The 13,729-nt window shown below is 38.9% G+C and overlaps 1 protein-coding gene and 1 pseudogene across 1 annotated transcript in view; one reads left to right on the forward strand and one right to left on the reverse strand.

The window, feature by feature from the left end:
• LOC146665400 (metabotropic glutamate receptor 8-like) overlaps positions 1–13,729 on the forward strand; it is a 170,205-nt gene that overhangs the window by 122,274 nt on the left and 34,202 nt on the right. The window contains exons 3-5 of the mRNA XM_085413028.1: positions 7,784–7,919; positions 10,192–10,346; positions 10,437–10,574. Coding sequence (XP_085269154.1) covers positions 7,784–7,919; positions 10,192–10,346; positions 10,437–10,574 — 429 coding nt within the window. The remainder of the gene's footprint in view (positions 1–7,783; positions 7,920–10,191; positions 10,347–10,436; positions 10,575–13,729) is intronic.
• On the reverse strand, positions 493–2,608 carry LOC146665402 (uncharacterized; annotated as a pseudogene).

A 13,729-nucleotide genomic window follows, 5' to 3' on the forward strand; every position in this document is an offset into this window, starting at 1 on the left:
CACATATCACAATTCATATTTCAGTACACAGAATGCAAGGAGCAGCAAAAAATGAAAAAGATTTAAGTGATGTCTGAAGTTATAATTTTCAAAACTCAGACATTAATAAAATAATTCTCTTTTTCTCATCATGAACACACATGCTGTTGTTTATTTTTTACTTACTATTTTTTCACAGCGTCAACTGTAGGTTAATGAAAGTAGTCCCAATTAATGTACTAGTTCTTCCTGTTATGCAGGAAATGGAAATTAATATTCTTGCAAATAATACAATTTAATAAAAATTAAAAATATAACATGTAGGTAAGTAAACACAGCTTTTGCTCATTGCTTTGTTGAAGCACCTTTTGCAGCAATTATAGCCTCGACGCTCCTATTTTCTTTGTAGAAGTTCAAAAGCTCCATCAGGCTGATGTTCCAGAGTGGTCCTGGAGCCACTCGTTTATTATCTTAGCTGTGTCTTAGGGTCATGTCCTGCTGGAAGATGAATCGTCACCCCAGTCCAAGGTCCAGAGTACTCTGGAGCAGGTTATCATCAAGGATGTCTCTGTACATTACTGCTTCATTATTCCCTTGACACTGACCAGTTCTTGCTGCCAAAAACATCCCCACAGCATGATGCTGTCACCACCATTATGCTTCACTGTAGGGATGGCATTGGCCAGATGATGAGCGGTGCCTGGTTTCCTCCAGACATGACACTTGGTTTTCAGGCCAAAAAGTTCAGCCTTTGTTTCATCACACCAGAGAATTTTGTTTTTCATTGCCTTAGAGTGGTTCGGTTGCCTTTTGACAAACTCCAGGTGGGCTGTCATGTCCCCTTTACAAGTGGCATCTATTTGGCAACTCTACCATACAAACCTGATTGATAGAAAGGCTTGTCCATCTAGAAGGTTCTCTTCTCTTCACAAAGCAACAGTGTAGCTCTGTCAGAGTGACCACCAGGTTCTTAGCCATCTCCCTGGCTAATGCCCCAATCTACCCCAATTGCTCAGATTGGTTAGAAAGAGTCCTGGTTGTTCCACATTTCTTCCAGATTCACAGGCGATAGTGGCCACTGTGCTCAGTCAGACTTTCAGTGCTGCAGAAATGTTTCTGTATGGTTCCCCTGATCTGTGTCTTGATGAAATTCTGTCTCAGAGGTGTAGAGACAATTTCTTGGAGTTCATGGCTTGTTTTATGGTCTGACATATCATGTCTGACTTCATGACTTGTAGCGTGACTTTCCAAATCATATCCAGTCAACTGAATTTACCACACAAATTATGCTCTAAAATGGCAAAATGTGTCTGGATGCACTGTATAGTGTTAAAGCCTTATGTGCAGCTCAGTAGAAATATCTAAACTATGTAAAGACATCAAGTCCATGTTATTATAAACATTTTAAAGGGGATCATTATTGTTTTACAGACAGATGATTGATGGGTTTTAACGGGAGCTCAGTTGCGTTTAACACCCCAAGTTAAAGTTATGTACAACACTACATGATGCAATGATCTCAGTGTTGTGTTATCTAAAGAGCCCCCTTTTATTCTGTCATAAAGTAGAATATTAATACTTAAGTGTAAAGAAGAGATAATGAAAACTGAGTTTTTGAGAGACTTCAAGTAGACATGAAACATGTGTAAAGGTAAATTTACACCATGGAGCCCTACTTCAACTTTAAAGACTTATTTCTTAAATCTAGCTTCACAGACAGTGTTAACGTTTTTAAGAGCATGTTTCTATGGTCCTAGTTCCTAGTGATGTGCTCAGTTTAGTTTCTGTTAGGAAAGTCTTTTTTAATTTGTTCTTTATTTTTTTGGTATGGTTGACCGTCAACCTCAATAAATGGCTTGTGCTCAGTGAGTTCATTCTTACATCCATGTATACGCTGCATTTGGCTGGCCGATTAATAACACTAGAAAAAGGTTTTGGGAAGCTAAAGCCTGGCATTAAAAATAGCATCTCTGCAGTTACCTCTATATTCTGCAGCTTGAGTCTTGCTGAGGTTTTATTAGGGCTTGTAATGAATAACCGATGTTGTCACATGTTAGACGCTTTGTCCATCCATCCATCCATCTTCTTCCACTTATCCGGGGTCGGCTTGCTCAGCCACCTCCTACAGCTTGTCCGGGGGAACACCAAGGCGTTCCTAGGCCAGCCGAGAGATATAATTTCTCCAGCGTGTTCTGGATCTGCCCAAGGCCTCCTCCCGGTGGGGTGTGGCATGCCGGAACACTTCACCCAGGGGGCGCATAGCAGGCAACCTTGTCAGATGCCCGAACTACCTCAACTGGCTCGTTTCAATGTGAAGGAGCAGCAGCGGCTCTACTCTGAGCCTGTCCCGGATGGTCGAACATCTCACCCTATCTCTAAGGGAGAGGCCAGCCACCTTTCAGAGGAAGCTCATTTCTGCCGCTTGTATCCGAAATCTCGTTCTTTTGGCCACTACTCAAAGCTCGTGACCATAGGTGGGGGTAGAGATGTAGATCGACTGGTAAATTGAGAGCTTCGCTTTTACGCTCAGCTCTCTCTTCATCACAACAGACCGGGACAGCATCCACATCGCTACGGCCGCAGCAACAATCCGTCTGTCGATCTCCCGCTCCTTTCTCCCGTCACTCATGAACAAGATCCCAAGATACTTAAACTCCTCCACTTGGGGCAGGAACTCGTCCCCAACGCGGAGTGGGCACTCCACCCTTTTCCGGCTGAGGACCATGGCCTCAGATTTGGAGGTGCTGATTCTCATTCCCACTGCTTCACAATCGGCTGCGAACTGTTCCAAGGCGAGCTGGAGGCCATCACCCGATGAAACCAACAGAACCACATCATCTGCGAAAAGCATAGATGATATTCTGAGACCACCCAAGTGAAAGCCTTCCGCCACTTGGTTACGCCTAGATATCCTGTCCATAAAAATTATGAACAGGATCGGTGTCTTATCTAAATTTTCACATTGAAATATTAGTAGCTTACAACGTAGAGAACATTATTACATGCTCATACCAGCTCTTGTTTTTTGTATTCAAATGAGCACTAGTTAACTTTACTGAACAGCACGCTGAATAGTTCTTTTAACTTAAAATGACATTTCTGTAGTTGTTATCATTGCAGAAGAATACAAATTGCATGTAAAGAACAAATTGGAAACAAAAACAACTGTTGTTAACAAATCCTCAATTTTATTCAAGTGTGAAGAAAAGCAGATTTTAGTTGAATGACAAGATGTGCTCTCACTAAAATGTGAGATGGAGCATCTGCAGTCACACTGTCAGTACCATGACCTTTAAACCCTCGAAAACATAATTCCTTAAATTACAGACAGCATCTCCAATCTGATGTGCTGATGGGTCTGTGTAGTGCAGAACTGAGTTAAGAATGGAGGTTTTAGTCTGATTGAAGCAGTCTGGGGAGAAAGAGTAAATGCCCTTTCAACTTGTTGTTAATGATAATGACAGCAGGGTCTTAAATGTTTTATCTCCACCTTTCTCTCTGCAGCTCTGAGCTTAGCTTTAACAGGTGACACTGTTCCTCTCTCTTCAAATTGTTTAACAAGTCTTTGTTTAAGAAGATATGGGAAACAACTATTTATTTAATATAAAGTACAGATAATATTGATTTGAAAGAACTGATACATTCAAGTAAATTAATTATTTATTCTCCATATTTGTTTGCTTGGCTGTAGATAAATCTCACAGTATCACACATGCAGCTGATCATTGCACCCCTACTGAGCTGGAATTAATCACTGAGTAATCTATCAAAAATATTGTTCTGTTTTCTTGGCTGCCACTAAGTAACTCCAAGCTTCAGTTCCCTCCACAGATTATTATAGGACTGAGGCCTGGAGACTGACTACGCCACTCAGTGCCCTTAATGTGCTTCTTCTATTGCAGTTCTCTTGTTGCCTTAGCAGTGGGTTTTGGGTCACTGTCATGCCGGGAAGACTTATTCATGACCCAGGTCTTCCCGGCAGCAGTATCCAGACTGAAAGAGTAAAAAAACAAATTAAAAATCATACATGAAAAACTAAATGTAAGAAATCTTTAAACAAATTTTAAGGATGATTCAAGGGATGTTAAATGATTCACAAATAATCTAAGATGTATTAATACAAGGAAATGCAGAATCACATTGGTGCATATGTTTCACTGACAGCAGATAAAAGTGTGATGATTCATGTGCTGTCATATGTGAGTATCAGAGTAAAAATTTGACCAAGATAAAATAAATTTGGGTTGTATAGGTGCAATAGTTGGCAAATCATCATTCTTTTCTGTTTGTGCTCCTTTATTTTATTACATTTTCCAATATTTTCTCTCCTCTTCCTATTATTATTCTTTTCTCTTTCATTTTGTTCACATTGTCATACAACACATATAAAGTAATAAATGAAATAACACTGAAAAGAAATGATTAACTAAAAAGATAAAAGTAGCACACGAACAACAGTGTATTCAGATCATAATTCTAATTGTGAAAGCTGCCAGACAGGACAGAGTTAAAAAGAAATCACATCATGTCCTTATATGAATATACATGAGTAGACTTTAAGACTGTAATAGAATTGTTTTGTAATAATTACCACCTCAGAAGGTTAAAATGAGGCTAGCCCTAGCAGTCTCAGTCTTGTTTATTGTGTGGATGCTTTAAGCATCCACACTATTGAGTTCCTCTTGGGACTTCCGTACACTTTTTGGCACTTAACTACTTCCGCAATTTTCAGCCGATTTTCACCGTTCAAATTTTAAACTATTCTGCTATTTCTGCTAATGTGTGCTATGTCTTTTGGTATTTTTCACTATTATACTTTTTAAAATATTAAGCTTAATTTGTCCCATTGAAATGAATGGGAAACTTCTGCAATTCTGCTAAAATTTGCTTGTTTCTGAAACTTAACTACTTCCTCATATTTTCACGTAGAACAAGCATTCAAACTTTAAAATGTTCACAAATTATTGGGCTATTCATGTGTGATTCAGCTTTTTCAAATCTTTTACCGTTTTACTTTTATGCCTCTTAAAGTTTTGAGTTGCACAATTGTGATTTTTCACAAAATACATGCGTTGTTATGGTTGCTATGCTCTTGGCTTCCAGTGTGCCACTGAAGCTTTTGCAGTCTTCTCTTCATGTCCGAACAACTGTTTGCTACTTGCTCAATTTTCACTCAACTTCCACAAATTATACATCAAAACGTAGGTATTTTTGCTGGCTTTCAGGAAATGTCACTATCATTGTTGTGGGATTTATAGAATTTTGGCAAATCTCCTCAGACCAACACAAACTCTCAAAACTCTGCATAGAAAGTCAATGGAGAGCTTGTTCAAAATCATCGCTGGATTTCTGTAATGAGAGGCATATTTGAATCGTCATATCTCCTTAACGAAGCGACTTTAAGACATGAGGCTTGTCCCGGTATATCTTCAGACACTCCTGACGCTCACAATTCAAGAATTTCTTTCTCACCTATTACCGTTCTGAAATGAGTTGGACTTGTTTGAGGGTAGGAAATTCGTCCGTCGCACAGATTTCTTCAGATTTCAAACTCTGGAAATGAACCACTTTTTTCTCTCGTCATAACTTTTTGTTGGATTTCCACAGAGACCTGAAAATTTCCATGACTGTTCACCAAAGCCTGCTGTCTCTTACGGTGAAAGAATGATATCAATGCTCCAAATAGATTTCGAGTTACAAAGCGTTGTTTGAGGGCAAGTCAAGGCAGTTTTTGCTTCACTCTACTCAGTTATGGTGCATTACAAGTCAAATATCTTTAATAATTCATATTTTAATGATAAATTGTTAACACTGGAAGATTCCCCCATCTCTTCTGAACAAAACGGTGTAAGAATGACCGCTCTAGCCCCTACGGTTAGGAAATTATGGTCATTTGTTTGAGGGGAGTCGTCACTATGAGAAATAGACTGCAATAATCCTGTGCCTCTCTGTGCTGCCTGTGTAAACAGATGCACCTGTTTTGGCGGGAAAACGTAAACAGCCACTCTGATTGGTGGATTCAAATTCAGCAGCTCCCAGGCTGACCTAGAAACTTACTTCTCTCTCCCTGTGTGTGTGCGTGTGCGTGCGTGTGCGTGCGTGCGTGTGCGTGTGTGTGTGAGAGAGAGAGAGAAAGGCTTTTAATGGGATGATCTCATTCTAAGATTCAAATTCAATATATTTAGACTGGTTGACTGAATTGGATCTTGTGTGTGTGTCTCTCTGTGCATGTGTGTTTCCTTCTGTGTACATATTTCTGATTGTGTGGCTGTTATATTTTTTTTTTGCTGATTTTTTTCATTTAACAAGTATATTTGAGGGACTCTCAGCATGTTCAGCATTTTTTCAGCTGTCCATTTTGCTTTTCCAATTTTTCTGTTTAACTTATTACTATTGTGCTAAATCAAACTATTTCTGCTATTTTATAAGATTTGTGCTTAATATAGTATTTCTGCTTTTTATAGGATTTGTGCTTAATATACTATTTCTGCTTTTTATAGGATTTGTGCTTAATATAGTATTTCTGCTAAATGTAGTATTTATGCTTAATCATACTATTTCTATATATTTCTGCCAGGCAGCCAATCCTCTGTGCGAACTCAGACACATATCACATATCAGGGCCTGCACGGCTTCCCAGCCAGCCAATCATGTCTGAGGTCTTCCGTTTCCTCTCTCGTCATATCTCAGCGACGGTTGTACAAAGAGCAATGAAAATCGCAGTCAAAGTACACCAAAGTCCGCTGATTCACCCAGCACAAGAAATATGCCTCTAGTCCACCTAGTTTTTGAGTTACACAACGTTTTGTAACTCCAAAAAACTGCGTTTTTCGCCTCTCACCGCGATCTAATTCTGACTCCTCATCACCCTGTTTTTCAAGACGGCTCCTCTCTTTCCCAGTGGCGCAGTTGGTAATGACACGGGTCTGCAAGCCAAAGATCGTGGGTTCGATTCCACCTTGATCAACATGTTTTTTTCCCTACAAATTAATACACTGTCACAGACTAGTAATTCATATTCATCATTTATTACAATTCTGCAAACTGTTATGATTTTACCAGCTTTTCTAATATGGACCTCACATTCTTAACACTCCATGGCACAAATACTTTTCCCTTTAGGCTCTGTGTATGTGTGTGTGTATCAATATTTCTCCCATTTTAAAGTATTACTCCTCTATAATTGTATTTCTGTTAAATCAAAGTACTTTTACTACATCTTAGTACTTCTGCTCAATCATAGTATTTCTGCTAAATCATAGTATTTCTGCTACTTTTTGGTACTTGTGCTAAATACAGTATTTCTGCTAAATCATACTATTTCTACTATATTATATTTTTCTTTCTAAATATAGCATTTCTGCTATATAATTGTATTTATGCTATGTTATAATATTTGTGCTAAACCAGAGTATTTGTGCTGAAACATAGTATTTCTGCCAAATGATAGTATTTCTGTCAAATTATAGTATTTGTGCTAAAACATAGTATTAATTTAAAATTACAATATTCATAGTTCATCACAGTGTCTCTGGTAAATCACAATATTTCTGCTAAGTTCTGCTATGCTATTGTATTTCTGCCAAGTATTATGTTTCCTCTAAGATATTGCAGTTCTGCTAAGTTATTACATTTTAGCAAACTTCTTTTGCTTCTGCAAAGTTTTTACAATTTCTGCAACTTTTCAGCTTTTTCAGCTAGTTTTTGCAGACAGCTTCAGCTTAAAGCATCCACACTGCATTTTCGCAGGAAATGCAAATTTTTCTAGTTAAATATTTGTTTTTTCTCCCTCTGTCACTCTCAGGAGGGGTGTGCATTGCTCAATCTCTGAAAATTCCTCGTGAGCCGAGACCTGGAGAGTTTGATAAGATAATCCTCCGTTTAGTGGAGACACCCAATGCCCGCGCTGTCATCATGTTCGCCAATGAAGACGACATTCGGTAAAGAAAAAGGTTATTTCTTGTGCATCTAACATGTATTCCAAGGTCCTATTTAATTTGTACTTTATTATGATTATATGATTTTATGGTACTACTAGTACAAAAAAGGGGAAAAACTATACTGTAAATGTTGAAAGAATTTCTTTACTTAAACATGATGAAAGACTTGAGTATGACTGTAGGAATGTGTTCACATAACTGGGCCAGCCATTAGTATAAAATAAAATATTTTTACATGTGCATTAACATGAGTAGGACATGAAAATGTCTTACCCATTCACTAATTGCAGATCTAAATCTTAATAAAAGCCTGAAGCTCATCTTTTTGATAAGCAGGGATAACAAACAAAAAGTCAGGTTTAATTTTAAGCTGATTCAGGACAAACATGAAAAACAAAAGTATTGGAAGAGTCTAAAACTTAGAAAAAGAGACAAAAGCTTAATGGAAGAGCTATCACTGAGGATGCACGTGTGTATCCTCTATCGAAATGATGCATGAAAGTGTCACGGTCATGGGTCAGTGACCCAGTGTTTCGAGTTTGCGTTGTTATTGAACTTTGATTTTGTCAGTATTTATTATTTCTAGTATTTTGGTTTCTATGTTAGCATTCTTAGTATTCTGGTTTTTCTCTCTGTGTTCCATGGATGCTCTGTGTCCCCCTGTCAGCTGTCTCTCCTTGTCAAATCCGCGTCTATGTGTTGTGTTTCCTGTTTTACTTTGTTGTCTAGTTTGGCTTCCTCTGGTCTTATTGTGTTTGATTACTCCCAGGTGTGCTCTCCTCCTGTGTCCCATTCCCCCGTTATCCCTCAGTGTATTTTAGCCCTGTGTTTCTCTCAGTCAGTGTCGTGTCGTCCCCTCATGCTGTTTGGTTTTCCCTCTGTGTGCCTCGTCTCCAGGTTTCTTACTGTTTAGTATTAGTTTCTAGTTTAGTTTCGGTTTTTGGAAGTTTATCGTTTATGGAGTTTTTTTTGTTACTGGAATAAAAGCAGCCTCTTTGAGTTTACGCTTCTGTCTGAGTGGCCTTCATTCTGGGCCCTACACCCTGCCTGCCACAGCCGATTCATGACAGAAAGAGGCATACCGCCAAAAACTGACACCTTTCCTTTTATGGGCTGCTGTCACTCCCCCCTCCCAAGTGATGGTCAGCTCAATGAGCAGAACCCTCTTCTCCACTATGTACCTGCAGCTGGATAGTGTAGTGGTATGACTACACACATTTGGAGCGGGAGTCACAAGTTTGATTCCCACCCTTTATCCAGTAAGAGTCCTGGCTAGACCCCCATGCTAAAAAACCAAGCCCTGCAATGGGCGCGGCTAGGTCTGCAGCCTGTTTGCAGCTCGGACTTCACTACATGTTGTACTCTGTATAATTGTGTATGTGACAAATAAAGGTTGTTGGTTTTACCACATGGCGAAATCAGATCAGAGAGTGGTTGTCAAGACCTTTCTCATAAAGACCAGGTCTTTCCTGAGGTCTACCAGCATTTGCCACCTTTTTACCTGGCTGCCAGTCATGCTGCCAGGCTTCACAAATCCTTGTAGGGCATAATTGGCTGCTGGTTTGCAGTTTGCACAGTAGACAACTGTGCTTTTCTACTTTGTGATAGTGTGGAAGGCAAAGTACACCATGGACCAGTTACCAGTCTAAGAAAGATGGGAAACCAGATGGTGTGGGGGCTGCAGGAGACTCCAGCACAAATCTGAACTAAATAAGCAGTTATAGGATGTATGGAGGATGTATGCTATCTAGTATGTTAAAAGGGTTTGGAGTGAGAAAATACTTGTTAATTACCAGCTGCCATACATTAAATTATTCATAAAGCAATTTTTTTTTACACAAAAAATTAAAATAAATAAACTTAAATTATTCCGTTAATAATTAACTACAAACATTATTTCCTCATTTCTTTCTTTGTAAAATAACAATTTAAATAACCAGTAAATTACATTAATAACAATGGTTGTTTAACAAACAGCTTCATCTGGGAAATTCTTTTATTTCCGAGTAGAGGGAATAGTTTTATTTTATTTATTTATTTATTTATTTTTTTAGTAGTTTTAGTTTAGATGAAGACAGTTTTTAGGCATCAAGCATGAAAGATCTGCAGCGTCTTGTTTTGTGGTGCTTTGGTTGTGTATGTCTTGTGCGTATACTTTCTTGATGTCTTTTTACGCTGCATGTTCATGCTACATACGAATAAAATATTGAATGAGAATTGGCTCCCTCTTCTCCCCTTTGACTGTCTCATCCGTCACCTGTGATGCTAAAAGGAGAATCCTGGATGCAGCAAAAAGCAACAATCTGACAGGTCACTTCCTGTGGGTGGGATCCGACAGCTGGGGGTCCAAGATCTCTCCGGTAGTCCAGCAGGAGCGGGTAGCCGAAGGCGCCATCACCATCCTTCCTAAGAGGGCATCTGTGGATGGTGAGGCCAGAAACAACCTTGACTTGACCAGATTTTCAGGATGTTTTGAAAGAAATCCTGATTTTAATTATGTTTTCCTTCTTTTGGTAGCATTTGACCGTTACTTCAAGAGTCGCTCTTTGTCCAATAACCGCAGGAACATATGGTTTGCTGAGTTCTGGGAGGAAAACTTTAGCTGTAAACTGGGCATGCATGGCAAGAGACCTGGCAGTCCCAAGAAATGTACAGGTATCTTTGTCTTTGTCATTATCAATGTACAATGACATTTATTCACACAATGCACCATTGCACCAATAGCCCATAACACTATTGCATGAGAACACCATCACACATGTGACGTTAATAGATAGGATACACAAATCATTTCTCTTCTTCTTCCTTTCCTTTTCTTCTTAATCATATATTTTCATTTACCTCTGTGACCCAGCTATGGGTTGAAGACATATATTTTCCTTTTTTTTTTTAATACTTTAGTAGTTTGAAGCTGATGTATGATTTTAGCCAAAGCAGATTTGACTGGGAAAAACTAATAATTTACTTCCTTGATGATGTTCTCAATACACAAATTAAAGAAAACACGTTTTTGCCTTATAAACACTTGTTTCTTCATACCAGAACACATGCAGTAATCTTCTCCCTAAAGTGGCAGCCTAAAGTCACATCATGGAAATCTAATGTTTTCCTGCACTCACTCTGATTTCAGAGGCCTAAAACAGGAAATAAAAAACAGGTACTTTCCATTTGTTACATTCCCTGATTTTAGGAAATGTGTTCAGAAATTTGCAGCCGTGCAAGGTCCAATATTTGAGTACACACTAATAAAATCTTAATCTTGCAGAACACAGCTGCAAGTGGCAATTTATGAAAAGTATATTTTTATATTTCATGCTTTAATGACATTTTTTCAATTTATATAAAAAAAATTATGAAAAAATTTGAAAAAGTTTGATATATGAAGCTAAAATGTCATAGCAATAAAAAAAAATGCTTTTCTAGATTCTTTTTTGTTGGTGGTGGTGTTGTTGTTTTTTTTTTTCTTTTTAAGGCCCAGACCAGCTGACTTGTTTTGAATACAGATAAAACCATGATAATCCTGCAAAGGCCCAGATTTGGAAAACACTAGTTAAAAAAACAACCTTACATTGGAAAAGACAACAGTTTGCTTTTTATCCCAAAAGACAAACAGAAGAAATCTGCTTGGGACTACCATTAGCACTCAGCACTCCTAACCAGGAGTGCAGAGAGGAAAGAGGAGGAGAGAGCAGGGGAATACACAAAACAAAAGGCCCCAGACTCAGCCTGGGCCACTTCTACTTTGGCCTTAAGGCATATTGTACCTGCTCACCCAGTGAACTAAACTCTCACCAAAAAATTACGAATAAGGATTTATTTATTTTTTTAGGTTCTGAAGACAAACAAAATGATTGCATAAAATTTGGACTCATTAACTGATAGTGAATCTGATCTGAAATGAGTTTTTGTTCTCGTTCCATGTCTCATGCAGCTGTTTGTTACATGAGAAGCCCTGAATCAGGACTGCAGGGAGACACTCAGCAGAGGTGCACTATCGGCTAAATCCCTTAAAAACTTGTCTGACACGCAAAACAGCATTTGTGGAGGTGTTTGGCTAAGTACAAACAAACAGAGTACCTCCAGCTGGAGATAGAAGTAAAACAGCAGAAGGCAATGTCAGCACTCTAGAAAAAGCTGCAGTGTTCCAACTGCTTCCCTGATAATGTTACCTGAGCTTTGATCAGGCTGCTGCTGTCGGGCAGATCTCAAAAGATTTTATTAGAAGTTCCAGATTGAGTTTTGGAGCTGCATCATCACACAGACAAAACAGCTGAGTTGGCAGGTCAGCAGTCTTAATTGTGTGTGTGTGTGCGTGCGTGCTGTTGAATTCTCCCAATTCTTTGAATCTTTGGGCTGAAGGAAGGACAATACTCGGTGTATCAATGCTCAATCAACAATCATTTATTTCCATACAATTCAACAGTCAGAGCATTACAACGTCCGGACGGGAGAGATGCTACCAGAGGGTCAGGCACATGTCTCAAAATGGTGACGGGTTGCTCAGCTTTTTATAGTCTCTAGTGGCCCCCAGCTAGTCGTAAAAGCCAAAACATCACATTTTTTCTCTGTTACAGCGCCTAAGTTATGACCTCGGCAGTTGTTTCTCTGCTTTCTGTAAGGTGGGGGTGTGGAATGTGGTCTATCTATCTCCCCTGTCTTTAGACACAGAGTCTCCTGCTTACAACCTTCTCTTCATGATTCAACAATTAAGCATGTCAAGAAAACAGTGTAACACATTCCCAGCAGATCAAGGATACAGAGTGATGCACATTTATCTAATGAACTAATATGTGAATATGTTCTGTTAACTCAAAAGTATAATGAGAACTACACTACATACAGCTCACACACTCTATATTAAAGGGTATAATGTGATCTACAGCAGTATTCTAATTCAACTACTTTGATTACATATATAAGGTAACATATAATAACAGAATAATCTAATAGTGCGTACGTGCGTGCGTGTGTGCGTGTGTGTGCGTGTGTGTGTGTGTGCGTAGTATCTTTGTCAGTGCTGTAAAGTGCTGAAAGACTAAATTGTACCAACATGAGTGTTGAGTGGTATGTGAGTATCAAACCTTCTTATTCTGAAGACTGATGGAACTGTATTGTGTGCAAAGAGCCTTGCTACCTAACAGTGGTAAAGCTCAAGGGGATGGGTGTCATCTTTGCACTTCATTAATTTGGCACTATCCATCCACTATAACACATGCTGTGTGGCACAGATGAATGAGCAGAACTGCGTAGGTGCAGTTCTCACTTGTACAGACTGATGAGCGAGACACCAGGGACTTTATTTCCGACTTTGAGGATGAGGAAAAAGTAACTTTAGCTTTACCAGAGGGACAACACTGAATCATGCAGTGATGAGTGACTTAATGATTTAGCCTCATGTAATTAGTGATTATAGATAGGTATTAAGCTATTTCGGTATAAGCCATCACTCTCCTGAATTCTCGTTTATAATCCTGATCATTGCAGTCACAGCATTTTTCTTCTGAACCAGCTCCGGCAATGGTTTTAGTAGCACAGCAATGAGTTTGAGTTGTTGACTTGGCCTCCAATTTCCCCTGAACTGTGATCTCTTCTGTAACAGGACTGCTTGCACTGAAAATGAAATTAGTTTATGATTGGATTTCATGTGCAAACTCAAGGCTGTTTCCAGATGCGTTGCTAAAAGTCAGAAGATAAAAACTAGTTAACAGAGTCTGGAACATGAATACAGGGTAAAGCTGTATTTCTGCTCCAAACCAAGAAACACTCCTTTTTGGGGGGGTTTTGTCACTCACTGGACATTGAGCTCCTCA

This window comes from Rhamphochromis longiceps, linkage group LG7 (assembly GCF_057381845.1).
Source record: "Rhamphochromis longiceps isolate RC_006_pf linkage group LG7, R_longiceps_female_GT1.1, whole genome shotgun sequence".
NCBI classification, from domain to species: domain Eukaryota; kingdom Metazoa; phylum Chordata; class Actinopteri; order Cichliformes; family Cichlidae; genus Rhamphochromis; species Rhamphochromis longiceps.